Source organism: Chiloscyllium plagiosum, chromosome 4, assembly GCF_004010195.1.
Source record: "Chiloscyllium plagiosum isolate BGI_BamShark_2017 chromosome 4, ASM401019v2, whole genome shotgun sequence".
Classification (NCBI taxonomy): domain Eukaryota; kingdom Metazoa; phylum Chordata; class Chondrichthyes; order Orectolobiformes; family Hemiscylliidae; genus Chiloscyllium; species Chiloscyllium plagiosum.
The window spans coordinates 86,772,048-86,791,351 of NC_057713.1; the positions used below are offsets into that span (position 1 = coordinate 86,772,048).

Sequence of the window (19,304 nt, forward strand, 5' to 3'; positions counted from 1 at the left end):
ATGTGGACCATTCTCCATACCTACCAGGTCTCCTTTTGAAGAAGGCCATCACAGATGACCTCACTTAGCCTTCAGCCAATCAAGGATTAGGGTGTGTGAGGGTCAGCATGGCAACCCAACCCAGGGATCATGCTTCTCTGTGGGCAGCACTGATCTTCACACTCCTACCTATGTTTCTGACAACCAGCGGCAAGCTCCATAAAGCACCCATCAGCCGTGCCTACACATGATTTCCCTAATTCACTGCCAAGGAATGTGACCCCACAGCTACACCTTCTCCCAATTCAACATGCCCAGTGTTGCAAAGTCACCTTCACTGAAAAGCTTCAGGGATGTCCATAAAGCATCCCAGAAAACATCCCCACACTGACTCATTCTGACCAACCAAAATAGAGAAGGCTCATTTGGGAAGGCACTAAATACATTGTGAGACATCACTGGGAATATGGAGAAGGAAAGTCAAGATATTGGAGTGAGTACACAAATTGCCAAGGACCTTATCTACCCTCACCTCCAAGACATCCAGGGCTTGGAGACAGCTGACAGTCTGGGACAAAATATTCTGGTCACAATGAAGCTAGTGAGTGACGAGATGCTCCTGGAGGGAACAGGGCTGTATGTGGATCCGGAAGAGGCAAGGAGAAATTCAGGACTTCAGATGGATCTTGCAGCTAATAAAGAAAAATTCCATGCAGATTCCTTTAATGATTTTGAAGACCTCTGTAATGATGGCGATATTCAGTGATTAGTTCTCCACACTAGTGAATGACTGTGCATTTTTGAACATGGAGAAGAGAATGGTCATCACCTTGGAAAGGCTGTTACTAATGCTCCATGCACAAATGCCCAAGTCAGGATATTTTCTGGAATGAGTGAATCCACATTTGTTGGGCGAATTATTTTACCTTTTTAAAATTATGAATTTATTTTATTGAAGGAAAATGTAAAATCTCGTGTTAGCTTCAAAAAACAAACAACCTCTGCCAGTGTCACAGCATCTGAAGATCATGCATTGGAATATCATTCATTCACAGGATGATGACATCATAGTCATAGCGTTGTACAACACAGAAACAGACTCTTCAGTCTGACTCATCCATGCCGACTAGATATCCTAAATTAATCTAGTCCCATTTGCCAGCATTTGGCCCACATCCCTCCAAACCCTCCCATTCCTATACCCATCCAGATGCCCCCCAAAAGTTGCAATTGCATCAGCCTCCACCACTTCCTCTGGTAGCCCTCTCCACACAAGCAACACCCTCTGCGCGAAAAAGCTGCCCCCTCAATACTCTCCCCTCCCACCCCAAATCCAAGTCATGCAGGCATGGACTCCCCCACCCCAGGGAAAATTCTTTGTCTATCCACCACATCCATGCTTTTCATGATTCTACAAACCCCTACAAGGTCAGCCCCTCAGCCTCCATGAAGAACCCCTGTCAAACGCCTTACTGAAGGTCACATAGATCATGTCCACCTCTCTGCCTTCATCAATCTTCTTCATTACACCTTCAAAAACTCAATCAAGTTAATGAGCCATGATTTCCCATGCACAAAGCCATGCTGACTAAATATTTATAAATCCTGTCCCTCAGGATTCTCTCCAACAACTTGCCCACCACTGATGAAAGGCTTGAGGAGAAAGTGAGGTCTGCAGATGCTGGAGATCAGAGCTGAAAATGTGTTGCTGGAAAAGTGCAGCAGGTCAGGCAGCATCCAGGGAACAGGAGAATCGACGTTTCGGGCATAAGCCCTTCTTCAGGATGAAAGGCTCACTGGTCTATAGTTCCTTGGCTTTTCCTTGCCAGCTTTTTTGAATAGTAGCACCATGTTAGCCAACTCCTCCAGTCTTCTGGCTCCTCATCTGTGGCTAACAATGATACAAGTATCCCAGCAAGAGGCCCAGCAATCATTTCTCCAGTTTCCCACAGAGTTCTAGGGTACACTTAATCAGGCCTTGGGAATATATCCACCTTTGTATGTTTTAAGACATCCAGGCACCTCCTCCTCTGTAATATGGATAGTTTTCAAGATGTCACCATCTATTTCCCCACATTCTCTATCTTCCATGTCCTTCTCCACAGTAAACACTGATGCAAAATACTCATTTAGTATCTCCCCCACCTCCTGTGGTTTCACATATAGGAGGCCTTGTTGATCTTTAAACTGCCTTATTCTCTCCCTAGTTACCCTTTTGTCCTTAATATATTGATAGAATGTCTTTGGATTTTCCTTAACTCTATTTGCCAAAACTATCTCATGTCCCATTTTTGCCCTCCTGATTTCCCTCTTAAGTATACTGCTACTGCCTTTATACTCTTCTGGGGATTCACTTGATCTATCCTGTCTATACCTGACGTATGCTTCCTTCTTATTCTTAACCAAAGCCTCAGTTTCTTCAGTCATCCAGCATTCCCTACACCTACCAGCTTTGCCCTTCACCCTAACAGGAATACACTTTCTCTGGACTCTCGTTACCTCAATTTTGAAGGCTTCCCATTTTCCAGCTGCCCTTTTACCTATGAACATCTGCCCATAAACAACTTTCTAAAGGTCTTGCCTAATACCATCAAAATTGGCCTTCCTCGAATTTAGAACTTTAACTTCTAGATCTGGTCTATCCTTTTCTATAACTATTTAAAAACAAATAGAATTATAGTCACTGACCCCAAAGTGGTCCCCCACTAACATCTCAGTCACCTGTCCTGCCTTATTTCCCAAGAGTAAGCCAAGTTTTGCACCTTCTCAAGTAGATACATCTTCACACCGAATCAGAAAATTTTCTTGTACACACTTAACAAATTACTCTCCATCCAAGCCCTTAACATTATGACAGTCCCAGTCTATGGTTGGAAAGTTAAAATCCCCTATCATAACCACCATACCGTTGGCTAGACCAATATTTATTGACTATCCCTAATTGCCAAGAAGGCAATAAAGAGTCAATCACATTGCTGTAGGCCTGGAGTCAGATGTAGGCCATACCAGGTAAAGATGACAGATTTTCTTCCCTAAAGGAACATTAGTGAACCAGGTGGGTTTTTGCTGACAATCAACAATGGCTTTGTTATTAGAAGTTATTTCCAGATGATTATTGAATTCAAATTCCACCAACTGCTTTGGCATAATTTGAATATTACCTGGGTCCCTGGAATAATAGTCTAGCAAAAATGCCACTATTGCAGCTTTGTAATCTTAACTGACATCAGGAACTTGGCATTTCATGTAGAACTTTTCCTGACTGTTTTAATCACTTTCCGTAGATGTGAAGTAAGATATAAAGGAGAAAGGATGGCATCCTTACCAACTCCTTATTCTGTGCTAATCTCACTTAGAGTTTTGCTTCAATAGTACTTTTCTCAATCAAGTTTTACATTCATTTTGGGTAGATTGAAAGTACTTAATTAGATTTGAAGTTAGAAGTTGTGAGAACAAGCACTTCAGGCAAAGTATTACATGGCATTAGTAGCAGAAGAAAGCTTAAGATATTGATACGCAATTTGTTTGTCCTACTTTAGGAGAGCAGTTAACCTATTTAAAACACTCATTTCAAATAATCAGGTTAGCTCCTGTCTTAGGATAACAAACAGGAGAAGATCATTACAATTATGTGGGAATATGACCAAAGTGATGCATTGGGTCCATAATCTCTGGAAATGTCTGCACATATCCTAAATATCTGTCTCATGTATGATCTGATGAGAAAGGAAAATTAAAAGTTGGAATGAGAGAGAGGACAGCAATATTAGTTGATATTTTAAGAGCCCGTGCCCCTGATGTGTGTTCCAGTTGAAGAGAAGAGTGCAAGAAAAAGGCAAAAGCAATGGTGCTTAGAAGGGAAACATTAGAAGAAAGTAGAAAAAGATTGAAATAGATGGTGTAACACAAGAACAAAAAGCTAACTTTGTCCATTTAGGAAAAGTGATAATGAACGTAGGTTCACATGATGTAGAAGTCAGAAAATGGATAATGTTTTATTATTACTGCATGGATTTCAGACTAGACAAGATGTGTACTTTTAATAAAGTTATATGATATCATGACATGTGATGTTCCAATACAAATGTACTTGCTTTACCTTTAGTCAAGCTCTCGGTGAGTCAGTTATGCTGTGTGCAATGTAAAGTAGGGAATGGTAGCACCAAATATACAAAATGGCCACCTGCACTTGTGCCGAACTAGGGTTTGATGTCAGCTGGTCATTAGAGACTGCAGAAAGGATCTGCACATGCACCACTGACATCACCAGGTCCCATCTTCAGTGTCGTCGACACCTGTGCATACATCGACAGCACCCAACATTGTTCCCCTAGGCAAAAGTTGGGGAAGATGTGGCCAGGTAGGCTCGGGCCAAAGCAAAGCTTCCTTTCCTGGTGAAGAAGTTCTTCAGTGTGTCACTGCCCTGGCATTTGCCTCAGTGGAGAACAGTGCTGTATGTGCAGGTTAAATGTTGCTGGTGGATACCCACTTAGTCATCCTGCATTGCTGTGCATGTGTGTGCACTACTGCAATAATATCAGAAAGCACCAAACGTAGACTACATGTAAGTCTATGATATAATAGCTTGGTAAATAGTTAATGTAACTAATAAATTTTGAGACATTGTCTCAACAAATAAACCCACCTTTGTGGCATACAGTATATGAGCTCATATATGGCAAAACCTAAGAGCCTATGGTCTAAACTGTAATGTTTCACCCAAGAAACTATTTCAGACAGAGGTTGCCACAACTACTTTTGTGAAGGGAGGACATTCCTGAAGAAGGGCTTATGCCCGAAACATCGATTCTCCTGTTCCTTGGATGCTGCCTGATCTGCTGCGCTTTTCCAGCAACACATTTTCAGCTACTTTTGTGAAGGGCAAGGATGTGTTAACAACAGGAAAACTCAAGCTTGTAAAACTTATTTAGATACTATCTTCTATCCACTTTCTTGTTTGTCTCAGAAATCTACAAAATAGGTGAGGTTCTTTGGAAGAAAACAGAAGCTTTTGACATGTGAATGCTAAAAAGAGGCTAATAACTCCAAATACAGTCCACAGGTCTCATGAAGAGGTGCTTAAAATTGCAAAGCCAAAAGGATCTCTAAGAAGTGGGACAGAAAATTACAGCATTTCAGCTCTTTGATCAGATCTGATAAGCTACCAAGAGCTGTTCTACAAGGTAAAGTGGAGGCCAACAGAAAGCGAGCCTTACCTGGGTTTGTTTGGATGAGGGATATAACAGAGAAGTACAGTGCATGCAAGGTACAGTGAACATATGTGTAAAACAGACGAGTGTGATTTACCATCACAGCAGATCTCCTAGCAGGAGGGGCTGCAAGCAGCAGGAGCGGCAGCAGTGACTCCTGAGGAGAAGAGTTACCCTCCCCACTCTGTTTGAGACACCAACATTTTTATTTATCAACATAGTTCCACACTGTGCTGAAACTGTCTGCTTTTTGTTCCCAGGCAACGAGTATTGGAATACTGATAGCAGGATGTTATTACAACTTAATTCCATTGAACATTTATGCAAATCAGAGAACAAACACTGATCACTTAAACTATGAGATTTACGTTGGATGACATTTCAATGCAAATCATATTTTGGATTGAAAGGAAATAATTTATTTATGCAACATAGCATGAACTGAATCCAAGGGTGGTCTGAAAAGAAATGGGCAGTCCAGTCTCAATGATTGCTTTTTACTTGGTGATTCAGTATCTGTTGAATGGTTTTGGATGTTAACTGACACTGTCTGAACATCCCAGCAGTTTTGTCATTCATGTAATGCCAGTAAATTTACCAATGCACTGGGTCAAAAGTGGCTGACAAAATGGCACTCAGTTTAACTTTAACAGAGCTCATCATTCTTAGTGAATAAATAGTCCGACAACTTGGAAGAGGTTAGTGAGGAAGAGAGAGCCTGTCAGCAGTAAGTCATGACTGTGAGCATTTGTGAACAAATTTCACTACTGCACCATTAGCCTTGCCATCAATTGTCCCAGCAAAATGCTGCCTTTCTGCATTGGTGTCAAGTTAGGGGCTCCTGCTTCAATACTCACCGGATTGTAATGTCTACACATTAAAGTGAAAGAACTGTTAAGCACAGGTGCAGAAATCACTGGCTCATATATCTGATTCAAGTGAACAATATAAATGCACTTTACACAGGTCTCACACATATGTTTATTACATTATTTGCCTATCATTTTGTGGGGCATGAGGCACTTTGACTTAATGATAGCATTCCTCTCTTTGAATCAGGAGGTGGATTCGAGCCGAATATATCAGCCAGCCAGGAACCAAAGTATTGTTTTCATTGATATCTGGCAGTGGAATCGTATGCAGGCAGGGAAACCATTGGCTCTGTGATCATGCTCCTGCTTCTGAGCAAAAGTATAAGTCTCTAACCCTACTGTGGACAGTCCTAGTTTAATAGATTGATATGCAGTTGGGTTACTTGCATCTGATGTTTTCAAGTGCTATGTCATCATGAAGTAGAGGTCCAAGGACAATGTTGCATCTCCAGTAGAATGTATCCTAGGCATAAAACCAGGAGGCAGCCTCTATCCCTTGCTTTGAAATCTTCTCCTGAAACTAGCCCCATAGCAAGAACCTCAGAATCAAAATGATGAAAAAAATTCAGGTCAGGTCGTAGAATTTAATGCTTTCCTTCATGGCTGGTTTGGTAGTGATGGGGAATTTAATCAGCTGGAAGAGGAGTTGGTGGAGACCTTGCCCCTTTCAGGCTACTGTCCTCTTGCATTCCAAGGTGGGAAGTTAATGGATAATCTTTCTGATCCACCACCAATTCATGCCATTAAGTGAGCAACTAATGCCCTTATGTGGGGAGCTTGAAAATCAAATCCTGGTGTACAGTTATGGGCACCTGAGGGGCAACCCTTGATGTTGGGAAGAGGGGACGATTGTGAACCAACCCTTTGTCCTTGCTGATGTGTCCCACCACCGCTCAATTACCCATTACTGCCATCGCACAACCGATACCACAGCCCGTGGCAATTCTAGGTCTCTGGTGAATGGGTACATTGGAACTGGAGGACAATCCAGAGCTGCCAGCTTCTTAACAGACAGATTATTTACCTCCCCCTGTCCTCCCCCAGGGATGCCCTCCTAGGGGTCCTTCAAATGGGGAATGCCTTCACTTAGGGAAAGGCCTGCAGCAGCCCAGTTGAGTGTCTGATTGGGAGTGCATGTTGTGGTCATCATTTCACTATTTGTTTAGCAGTGCACAAAACAACCTTCATTAAATACTTCACAACATTTCAGCTTGAGAGTCTCTCTGCAGTTTGGGTGAAAGATCATTGATCTCAAGTCATGGGTGAAATCTTTCCAGGGTCTGAGTAATATTGGTTGTGGTGAGATTTGTGGCAGAATCAGACCAACAGTTCAGCAAAACCCATTTTAATATCAGGAGGAACATGTTTTTTTAAATGTTTTTTGCTAGCATCATGGTGAGATTCTAACAAGGTAATGGGGGGGGTGGAGGGAAGGGGGTTGCAATTTTTAAATACCCTGTTTTCAGTCCCAATTCACCACATTAATATTAGCTTCCTATCTTAGCATATGTGCCAAACAACCTTGATGTGAGAAACTTCATGGAAGTCTGAGTGGTACCAGGCAGATTTAGATAACTGCTTGTTCCAAGTACCACCATGCTGCCAATGACCAATCATCATCTCTGGGCTTGATTCACAAGCACCAGCCCCATGCAATCCGTTCCCCATAGACATTGGCACCTGCCAACCCTTCACAATCATCGTGACACTTCTCTACTACTCTAGCAGGCTACTCAAGAAGCACATGCCTCCATTGCAGGGTGCACCAATATAGGAATTAAAAAGCTGTAGATTGACCACTCAGTGTATGGACAAGGACCCAGCTCATGCAGTCATACTTGACCAAGCTGTATCTCAGGGCTGGTCACTTCTGAGGGTTCAGGGAGCATGTACAGTGGAGATGGAAGGCCCAGCCACTTCTGTACTAAATGGAGACTTCTGAGGAGACTGTGTTTGACTCGTTTCTGGCTCGGTGCATCTTGGCACTGTCCTATCTCCCTGTGATGAAGGGACACCTCCAGTATGTGCCAGGGATACCTCCAGTGCAACTATGACCTTGGGTCAAAGGATCAATGGCTGGTACGATGGAATGTAAGTGACCCATCTTCAGTAGACTATGAGGGTCCTGGACCTGTATCTCAATGGCAGCCAGGGTCCTCTCCTCCTGGGCCTGAGCAGGTGCCTGGTCTCTAATATTCCTTTGAGAGCCAAGAGCCTGGGTATGATTCTCCCTTGACCAGCTGTACAGTTGTCATTGTGAGCTGCTCACCCGCTTATGGTCCTGCAGTCTCTAAGCCCAACATTCCCACTGGAAACATCAGAAATTGGACTGGTGGGGTGCAGGAGGCAGCCATGTTTTCTCTTCAGCCTCAGTACTTCTGTCCTCAGTGACCGAGGAGGTGGTTTCATGGGGAGTTGGATGTTTCTTATCTGAGATGGTGAAGGTACTGGCTGTACCTGCAAGACATGGGAGAAAGAAGGTATTGCAGCCATTGGTTAAAAGCAGTGTACGCTGAATGAACCTGACAGCATGGTTAATGTGAAAGTTTAAGTTTACTGTATAATCGTACTTTCTTGATTGGTGTTCATCATGGCTCTGTATCACTGCAGGAGCAGTCTCAGTTCTCCTGTGAGTGTCAGATTCTGTCCTCATAAGCAATGAGGAGCTGAATGTTTGACATCTAGTTTTATGCTGTTGGTGCCAAATTTTAAACAACACATTAGTCCAGTTCCCATCTCATTTCTCTACAGGGGAGTTAACTTAAGAGTGCTAGCTAATACATTTGCTCAATTTTTCTCAAGTGAGAAAGCAGACTATCTGCAGGGAGTCATCAAGTTGCCATTTTCGGATGTTTGGTCTGTGCAAGTTAACTGCTACTTTTCTTATATTCCAACATTGACTGAACTTCAAAGGCGCTTAATTGGTGGTAAGCTATTTTTGAACTTCCTCAGAAGCAAAAAAGGCTATACAAGTGTAGGTTTATCTATTTTGGCCTGACTGAATGCATTCTCCAAATGTTGTTTTTGAGAAATCCCCAATGACCCCAGAAATATACACTCCGTACAGCCTCAGCATCACCACATGCGCCCTTCTCCCCTCCCACAACACTGGTTGCGGTTAAACCAAATTTTACAATTGGTCACTCCAACTAATTCAGTTGTCTGAGCTGTCCATTGAAATATCTATTTGTAATACCTTTATAGATCCTATTGTTTCAATTAAAAGCTATTTTATTTCACACTAAGTATTCTTCCATTCAGACACTAGCTATACCTCTGAAATAAGTCAAAAATGTGCACAGTACATAGCTGCAATTTATAAAGACAAAATCATTTTTATGATACAAATAAGGCATTAATATTTCTCTAACTAATATATGATGGAATCTTTAATCTCCCAAAATGCCTCTGGGCAAGCTTCATGGAAATAGAGGAAGCCTATTTAACAGACAAAGCAGCTGATGATAGCACATTTACCAGCCTCCCAGATTCAAATCCCTTCCACTCTGCATTGGTTGACTTATCCATGGTACACAAACAATGTTATTAACATGATCCTGCATAACCATAATAGTTAGTATTACAAATAATGACTCAGGTCAGGACAGACTGAATCCAGGCATACAATAACAGGATCTGAGGACAAAACCAGGAACATCTCTCCTCACCCTCATTCTGGTTATGGTGCTGTAATTTTGACAGCAGTCAGCATTTTCTTTAACAGCCATCTGTAGTAAGCTACAATCTCCTCTTGCTCAGCCCCACCTCCCTACTACTAATTTTACATTTATTTGAATTCTGTTCTTAGGCTTCTGAGCAATAAAAGTCATCAAAGAGATAAGTAAACATTATACAGCAAAGTTATGATGCTATGAACTAGATTCACAATGCATTATAATACACTTATCACTTCAACACAGAAATAATACTCATGGCCATACAGTTTGTCACCTCTTCACAACCGTTGATTAACTCATTAAAACTGGCTTATTCAACAACAAAACCTCAGGTGTATACAACCCCGTTAAAAGTAGTAAATCTGAAGGCAATTTGCAGGAACATTATCAGGTAGAGCACTGAGCCATGTAAGGAGATATTAGGACACATAACCTAAAGCCCGGTCAAAGAGGTTGTTCTTTTTAATGAGTGCGTTAAATGAGAGAGAGGGGTTAATCGAAAGAATTCCAGAGCTTAGAGTCCAGATACCCGATGACAAGGCCACAAATAGCCTGATGAACGTAATTAGGGATGTGTAGGATGCCATAATTGAAGAAGCACAGGAGACTTTGAGGATTGTCAGGCTAAAAAACACACAGAAATATGAAGGGGTGTGGCCATGGAGTGGATTTAAGCACTAAGACATGATTAAAAAGGAGGTCTTGCATAGCGCTGTCATTATGTAGGTTTCTCCACAGAAACAAGTCAGTGCTGCGTTCAAGAGTTTGCCGTAGGCAAAAAGAATGTGAGCATCTATTCAACTTTTAAACTAATCCTTTTAAGCTGAATTTATGTCATCAATATACCGTTTGTGATTTCAGAACCAGAAGAGAACTGTTGCTATGTGCACTTAAAGGAGCAACATCAAACTTCCAGTCCCATTACTGCTTTGATTGCATACTTCCTCCAAACTCCATAAGTACATCTCAAGCTTTCTTCATTTAACCAGAATTCACAGAAGTGCAATCCACAAATAAAGAATGGAACTGGGGAGAATAGAATCCTTAAGATTGTCAAAAACCTTTATTTTCTTTTTGGGAGAGGGACAAGTCTTGTTTTCAGATACTATGCTAAAATTATTGGATTCCACTTCAGTTAAAATAGAATTCGACTTTTGCACCAAACCTGCCAAGTCCACCTTGAGGCAATAATTCATGGGAATCTTACTTCATGACAAGACTGCAGAACAGATTTTTTTGAAAGCATAAAGTAGGCAGAAGTCAGAAGTAATTATAAGTTGAATTCCCATCTTGCAAAGCATTTTGAGTCTGGTATAAATTAGACACAAAATTGTGTCAGTTTTGAAAAATGTGTTTCTCGTTCCCTAGTTTGTTGACGTAAATCTTTTGGTTATCATTATAGTATTATTAGTTTTTGACTGCTTCCACAACTTATCTTTTCGCAGTGGATGTGATACGGTTAGGGTTAGATCCAAGTAGTTATTAAAAGATTAGGGTCAAGAATACGATTGTTTGCTTTTGAAACATATTAAGAACAAGAAGGGATTTAAAAAGTATCGTACGACTTTTATCAGAGCGATGCTATTTGAATGTACTAAAAGATACTTAGAACTTAATATTATTTAATCTTAGCATTCCTCATGCAGCCTACCCAAGGTGGATAGTAGGCCTAGAGAGTAAAAAAGAAAAGGGTGGTTTGCGGGGGCATTATTTGGAATGGATAAAAACTAATTGTGCAGAGGTGCGCTATACAGCCACGGGGAACAGTGGAGGCATGTAATGGGAAGGATGGGAATCAGGTGTAGGGGACAAGTGTCATGAGGGGTAAGGGCCAGAATGCATAACTGTGATGAAGTTGCACAGTACAAAAGTCAGCCTTTTAACCAGCAGCCTTCCTTAGCACTCAGCAGTCTCTGTGGCTACATCTAGATTGCTTCTAGGGCAGCAAGTCTGACTCCAGTACGCAACCTATCCCCACCCCCTGAGCAGAAATCCGGCAGATTGAATCAGGTTTTCTCCCCAGACTTGAAGGTTGGGCATGACATTCTTCAAGAAGCATAGTTGTATATATATTTATACAGTTTAAACCTTTTGTTAATAATCTTTATTTAATCCTTTAAAGTAAATTTGTTTGAAGTAAGTTAGTCCTTGATTTATTATTAAAGGAACCTGGCTGACTGAATTACACAGAGTCTGATGTAAAGGTAAATGGCAATACCATCTCCCTTTAAAATTCAAGCTTTGTTGTGACTATTGGAGAAGTCAGACAAAGAAAGGAATGAGTTCTCTGCTCCTAATTCGGTTGTAACAGCAGTAACAATGACCCATGCTGTCCTGCATTTACAGATTTCTGCATGATCAACCAAGAGAAAATGGACCTGAAAAATTATAGGTACGGAAATGGTTTGATGGTGAAGATTCTAGATAATTCCTGTGGAAACTGAACAAAGAAATTTGCTGAACATAATCAGGAACAGAGAACATCTCAAGGGAAAGCCTTGTAAGAGATGTTATAAAGAGAAGACTTCAAGGGGAAAAAATATGAGCAAGAGGAAGGAAGAGAATATCAATGTTAGATCACATGAAAAATGAAAGCATGCAGAGACTCATACAGGATAAAGAGGCATGGAAAGACTATTCTGAACCAAAAACCTGCCGTTGGGCAGAACACACATGATATAAATAATAAGTACAATTTGCCAATGAAGCAAATGTGATTTGAACTTAGCAATAATCATGGAGCAGGAAAACACTTTAAGGAGCCTGTATCACTTTGGTACTGACCATTTGATATTCACTGGTAGTTATCTGCCTGAGTGGCAGCACAACCTGAGCCTATTAGTTGTTCTTCACTCTGAACCAGTACTGGCCTCAGATGAGTAGTTCTAGTATAATTGCACCCTTATATGATGTGCAATATTTTTTTCAAGTGTATGTGAGCGTCTGAGCAAATCCTTTCATTCCTGCACAGTTGTACTGCTATTCATGATAACAGTATCTTTTAGCTTTTGTAAAAGCCCCAAAGACATTTGTTATTTTCACAATTGTTTAGTCTGACACGACATGGAACACAGCTTAGATTTTTAGTTTCACTGATGAAAACACTTACGCAATTTCATCATGATTTTTTTGCTAATTTTCAACCAAAAATTGCTATTGCATGAATAATGGTGTCAATGTGACTGAGAGCAAGAATGTGTGGGGGTGATCCTTACAACAGATGTTTTTTGTGATACATGTCTTCAGTCAACTCAAATTTCCAGTTTTCAAATTAACCTGATGCTTTGGAGTTTTTTTTTCAGTAAAGACGTGTGGGCCTGTCTTTCTACTGCTGTCTTTGATACTACCGCAATGAAACTGTCTTTCTTTTTGGTCACGCTGTTCAGCTTCGCCTATGCTATTAGACTTTTGTGATACAGACTAACATTCTCAATTGTAGCAATGGTTGAAAATTGCAGAGCAATTTGCAAAAGAGTAAAGATGGTGGAATGACACTGCCACCTATTGTTGTACCCTTACAATAACTTGAATAAGGGAATTTAGTTAAACCTAAAGACCTGATAAAGTAAATAGACAGAACTTGATATTCTCCCACAAGGTGCAGTGAAATAAACCCCAGAGTGGATCATTTAATACAATATCAATATTGTTTAACTCACAACAGACAACATAGCCAAGGAGTCACCTGTGCTATTTTGAAAATATGTTTTACGTTGACCTAATTGAAGTTAGAATGGGAATTGGCAGCATAACTCAAAGCAAGCATACAAAATAAATCAAATCAAATCATTGTGCGATAGGAGTCCCACATTATTGTAGCGACAAACGTCAGAAGTATTTAATGGTTGCATGATGCTTTGGATGAGGTTGTAGGCAGTGCTATAGAAATGAAGGGTTTCTTTTAATTACAGTACCAAGGAGCACAATTTATTTCTGTTCAGTGATTACAAGTCCAACATGACATTTCGTTCAGTCAAAAGTGCAATAAAAGCTTCTCACAAATTCTACCTGCACTTATTAAATTGAAAAACTGAACTTGTTAAGAGTAATTATTTGGAACTCCTCAGTCATTAACACATCTGCTGATTCAGTTGATAATAAGTATCATCAACATTATTCATGGGGTTTACAGTGTCATCAAAATTTTCAGTGTGATCACATTTCAATAGGAAGGTCTCGCTGATGTCAGCTACATTCATCTCAATCCTTCACTCTGTCATTATCTGTGTCCTGTAATGGCAACTTGTTCTGTCTTTGTAAATCGTATGTGAGTGTGTGTTTGTGTGTTTGTGTGTGTGTGTGGAAATTATTAGTAGGTCATTTGGATTATTCTATTCAATCCACATTCCTTTTGCAATAAACTTCCAGGTTATTGATTAAGCAAATCCTGCAGTATTGCATGCTTATGGCTCAATTATATACTACATTGGTAAAACCAAAAGAAATCATGGCATGATCTATAAAACTGGGTTTCTAGGGTTTCTGTTTGAGATCTGACTTGTCCAGGAATGCATCACCTAGAATCATAACAAAAGCCAATCCCAGATCCTTACTTTTGTTTAACATACACCCCAATCCACCCTCGATTCCATCAGCATAATGTTCATTCCATTTCTATTTGCCTTTAGATCCAAAGAAGAGTCCATTTCAGACTTGAAATGCTAACTCTGTTTCTATGACATCAGATGCTGCTGGAGTTGCTGAGCTCAATCAATACACAAGTCACTTGGGAAATACTTGACAGAGAGAGGTCAATGTCCACCTAGTTCTGAGTTTTGGTTCTGAATGTCCATTCAGTTCTGAAGAAGGGTCACTGGACTCAAAACATTAACTCTGTCTTCTCCCCACAGATACTGCCAGACCTGCTGAGTTTCTCCAGCAATTTCTGTTTTTGTGTGTTTCATTGGCCATCTAGTTTGCCTTCCATCAACCTGATAGCTGCATGAAGCAATTACAAGGAATTCCTTGACTGATCAGAGCAATAAATATTCCTCAGTTAGACGAAAGCATGTCCAGAAGTCATATGAATAAAAGCAGAGAGGAAGTTTGCTTTGTGTTTTGCATCATCTTTCTTTCCCCCAAGCATCGAAACCTTGTAAACTTTGCATCTGAGATGACTGATGTATCTGGCCACAGATTATTATGTTCTGAAAGGAATTTCTTTCATTTTTATTTGAATAAATCATCAACTCCCCAAGGCTTGAGCATCTCCAGAGACTGACCATCCACTCATCTTAAAGATTAATCTAGAGATTGCCCCAGCCAGAGGGGCTGTTCTTGAGCACTTGCTGGAGTGGGTGAGGAGGCCAGGGCACAAGAAGCAGTTCCTGATGGCCAAAGTGACATGACCAGCTGAAAACTGCATAACAACTCTTTTAGTAAGCAGAATTTCTATTGCTTAAAAGAAGTTGCATTTATATAGTACCTTTCACAATCAGTAGATGTCTGAAAAAGCTTCAAAGCCACTGATTTCTTTTTGAAAAGTAATCACTGTTGTACTGCAACAAATGTTTTGATTTTATGGTTTTTCTTTGTTGGATTTTAAAAATACACTGGAGAGGAAACAATACAAAAAAAACCATGGTGGCACAGTAGCTCAGAGGTTAGCACCGCTGCCTCACAGGTTTGATTCCAGCCTCGGACGACTGTCTGTGTAGGGTTTGCACATGCTCCCCATGTGGGCATGGGTTTCCTCCAAGTGCTCCGGTTTCCTCCCACAGTCCAAAAATGTGCAGGTTAGGTGAATTGGCTGTGCTTATTGCCCATAGTGTTCAGGGATGTGTAGGTTAGGTGAATTAGTCAGGAATAAATATTGTGTGGAGGAATGGGTCTGGGTGGGTTACTCTTTGGAGGGTCAGTGTGGACCTTTTGGGCCGAAGGGCCTGTTTCCACACTGTAGGGATTCTCTTCTCTTCAATGTCAGATATTCTTAAAAGTGGCAGAAAATGCTATTGACACAAAACAAGCCAATCAGCAACAGACAGGAGAAAGAACAGGTTCAGATTTTAATGTGAAAGCATTAAGCATCAATAAGTCCCCAGTAGATTGACCATAATAAATCATGACTAAGCTGGTCCAACATATCAGGAATTAACATTTCAGGTTGGGAGTTCCATCCAAACAGAGATGGTTATCTCTGTGAATACAGGGCCTCAACAGCATAGTAAAAGGATTAGGTAACAAATAATTAAAGCATTATTACTCTTGGATATTAATGATTGTTTTGGCTGTGGAATGTGAGACAGATCTCCAACAAAAAATTGCCTTCCGTCCATTAAACAGTGCACTCATATTTGAAAATTAGTGACCTGTGGCATTCACAACAGGAAATATTTCTAATAGAATGAATGGATAATCATGCATTGAGAAATACGCAACAGTACAGGGATTTTTAAAATATTATTTCTTAATTGATATGATCCCGTAAGCTAATCCTCTCAGTGAATCATTTTTTGACATCCCATGATGGAAATGTCTTCTACTGATGTTGATGTTTCTGTGGCATGGCCTACTCATGAAGCTGTCAGCTATCACTGCATGTATGACCAGAATGTGCCATTACCCAGTGAATTGAGCACAAACTAGACATCATTCAATGGACTGAAGAACAATAGATTTGATTTTTTTAAATAGTGAGAAGATGGGCATTTTTAATTTATTCACTCATAGGATGTGCATGTCATTGGCTCAGCCAACATTCATTGCTTGTCCTTAGTTTGCCTTGAGAAAGTGATGTTGAGCTGCCTTCTTGAACCATTGTGGTTCACATGCTGTACGTAAACCCACAATGCCACCTGGGAGGGGATTCTGGAATTTGATACATTGATATTGAATGAATAATTATATTTTTCTAAGTCATGGGGGTGAGTGGCTTGGAAGGAAACTTACAGGTAGTGGTGTTCCCATGATATCTGCTACCTTTGTGCTTCTAGCTGATAATGGTCATAGCTATGGAAGGTGTTGTCTAAGGAGTCTTGGGGATTTTCTGCAGCTAATCCTGTAGAAAGCACACACTAGCACTACTGAATGTTGGTGGTGGAGGGAGTAAATATTTGAGGACGTGGTGCAAATCAAGTGCATTGCTTTGTCCTGGATAATGTCAAGATTCTTTAGTGTTACTGGAGTTACACTGATCCAGGCAAATGGGGAGTATTCCATCACAATCTTCACTTGTGTTATGTGGATGCAGACAGGCTTGAAGGAGTCAGGATATGAGATACTCAGTTCAGTGTTTCTAGCCTCCAACGTGCTCTTGTAGCCACTGTATTTTTATGGTGAGTCCACTTCAGTTTTGGTCAATGGTAACCTGTTGCTAGTCGGAAATTCAATGGTGGTAACACCGTGGCATATCAAGGGATGATGTTTGGATTGACTGTTGTTAGAGATGGGCATTGCTGGGGACTTGTATGGTGTGCATTATTTCTTGCCACTTTTCAGCCCAAACCGGGATATTGTCACAGTCTTACTGCATTTGAGCATGGACTGCTTTAATATCTGAGGAGTCGTGAATGGTGCTGAACATTGTGCAATCATCAGTGAACATCCCCACTTCTGACCTTATGAGGGAGGGAAGGTCATTGATGAAGCAACTAAAGATGTTTGAGCCTAGGACATTACCCTGAGGAACTGCTGCAGAGATGTCCTGAAGGAGAGATGGCTGGCCTCCAACAACCACAGCTATTTTCCTTGTTGCCAAATATGACTAAAACCTGTAGAGAGTTTTCCCCGATTTATATTTATTCCATTTTTGCTAGAGCTCCTGGATTCCCCACTTGGTCAATTGCAGCAATGATGTTAAGGGCTGACACTTAACATGTGAAATTCTTTTGTTCATGTTTGAACCAAGGCTGTAATGAGGTCAAAAGCTGAGTGGCCCTGATAGAACCTAAGCTGGGTGTCACTAAGCAGGTTATTGCTGAGCCGGTGCTCATGATGACACCTTCCATCACTTCACTGATGATCAACAGTGGATTGAATTAAGCCTGGTTAGAGTTGTCCTGCTTTTTTGAGTACAGGACATACTTGGGCAATTTTCCACGTTGTCAGGTAGATGCCAGTGTTGAAGCTGTACTACAACAAGTTCTGGAGCACAACTCTTCAGTACTATTGCTGAATGTTGTCAGGGCCAATTGCCTTTGCAGTATCCAGTGTCTCCTTCCGTTTCTTGATATCATGTGGAGCGAATTGAAGTTGGCTGAAGACTGGTACCTGTGGTGCTGAGGACCAGTGGCGGAGGCTGAAATGGATCTGAATGCTTCAGTCTTATCTCTTGTACTAGGCTCCCCCATTATTGAGGATGGGAAAATTTGTGGAGCCTTGTCCCCCACTGAGTTATTTAATTGTCACCACCATTCATGACAGGATGTGGCAGGACTATGTGTTGGATTTGATCTGTTGGTTGTGGAATCACTGAACTCTGTCTATCATTTGCTGCCTGTGATGTTGGCACAAATAGTCCTGTTTTGTAGCTTCACCAGGGTGACATCTCATTTTTAAATATGACTGGCACTGCCCCTGGCATACCCTTTTGCACTCTTCACTGAATCAGGCTCAATCCCCAAGCTTGATGGTAATAGTTGAGTGGCAGATATGCCATGCCACAAGGTTGAAAATTGTGTTGGAGTTTGATTCTGCTGCTGCTAAATAGTTCATGCTGCTTCATGGCTGCCTAGTCTTGAATTACAAGACCTGCTCAAGAACGTTCCTATTTAGCACAGCGATAGTGCTACACAACATGATATTGTGGAAGGGCAGAGATTTTGGGGTCCAAATAAAGCAGTCACTAAAAAGTTGATCTTTCATGGAGAATATAAAGGGGCATTTATAATGTACCAGTTATTTAAAGTTTGAGTTGGACTCTATTTGGAGTATTGAGTTCGGTTCTGTGCATCATATTTTAGGAGCAAGAGATGTTAGGAAACACTTTTACAGATAAAGGCTGGTAGATGCTTGATACACTCATCCACAAATGACAGTTGGTGCTCAATCAGTTTTTAGTTTTAAATCTGGGATAAGTACATCTTTGGAATGGTGGGACAAGCTTGAGGCCCTCAAGGTCTGCACCTGTTCGTAAGTTACATATGCTCTTACGTAAAGCTATGTTCACCTTGGAGATTCGCAAAATGCTGCTGGGGCTAAAAAGTTTAAATTAAGAACACACATTGCATTGGGGATTCTATTTTCTAGTCAGCTGTTACTTTTGCCTCTGAACTTACAGGTCCTGAGTTGTAGTCCCAGTATAGAGCTTGAGCATTAAAAACCAAGGTTGTTACTCCAGCACAGTAATGTAAGGCTGTTACACTGCTAGAAGTGGTATCTTTTGGAAGACACATTTAAAATAAGGCCTTATCTGCCTGTTCCAGTGGATGTAAAACATCTCATTTCAAAGATGAGCCAGGCAGTTGTCTCTAGTGTATTGGCTAATGTCAATCCCTCAATCAACATCACGAAAGCAGTGTATTTGATCAATATCATGTTGTTAACCACGTATATAATCAAAAATGTTTTCAGTCTGTGATGCTGGCATAACCAGAGCAGCAGGAGACAGATTAACATGATAATTAAGT

General features: G+C 40.9%; 1 protein-coding gene across 1 annotated transcript; it reads left to right on the forward strand.

The window, feature by feature from the left end:
* The first annotated feature begins 571 nt into the window (after nt 1-571).
* Nucleotides 572-745, forward strand: LOC122549580 (COP9 signalosome complex subunit 9-like). The gene has a single exon (XM_043689415.1). It carries the CDS (start codon nt 572-574, stop codon nt 743-745), a length of 174 nt encoding a protein of 57 aa, XP_043545350.1.
* Nucleotides 746-19,304: the final 18,559 nt, after the last annotated feature.

Coding starts and splice junctions, on each gene's coding strand:
- LOC122549580 (XM_043689415.1), top strand. CDS start 572: ATGAAGCTAGTGAGTGACGAGATGCTCCTGGAGGGAACAGGGCTGTAT.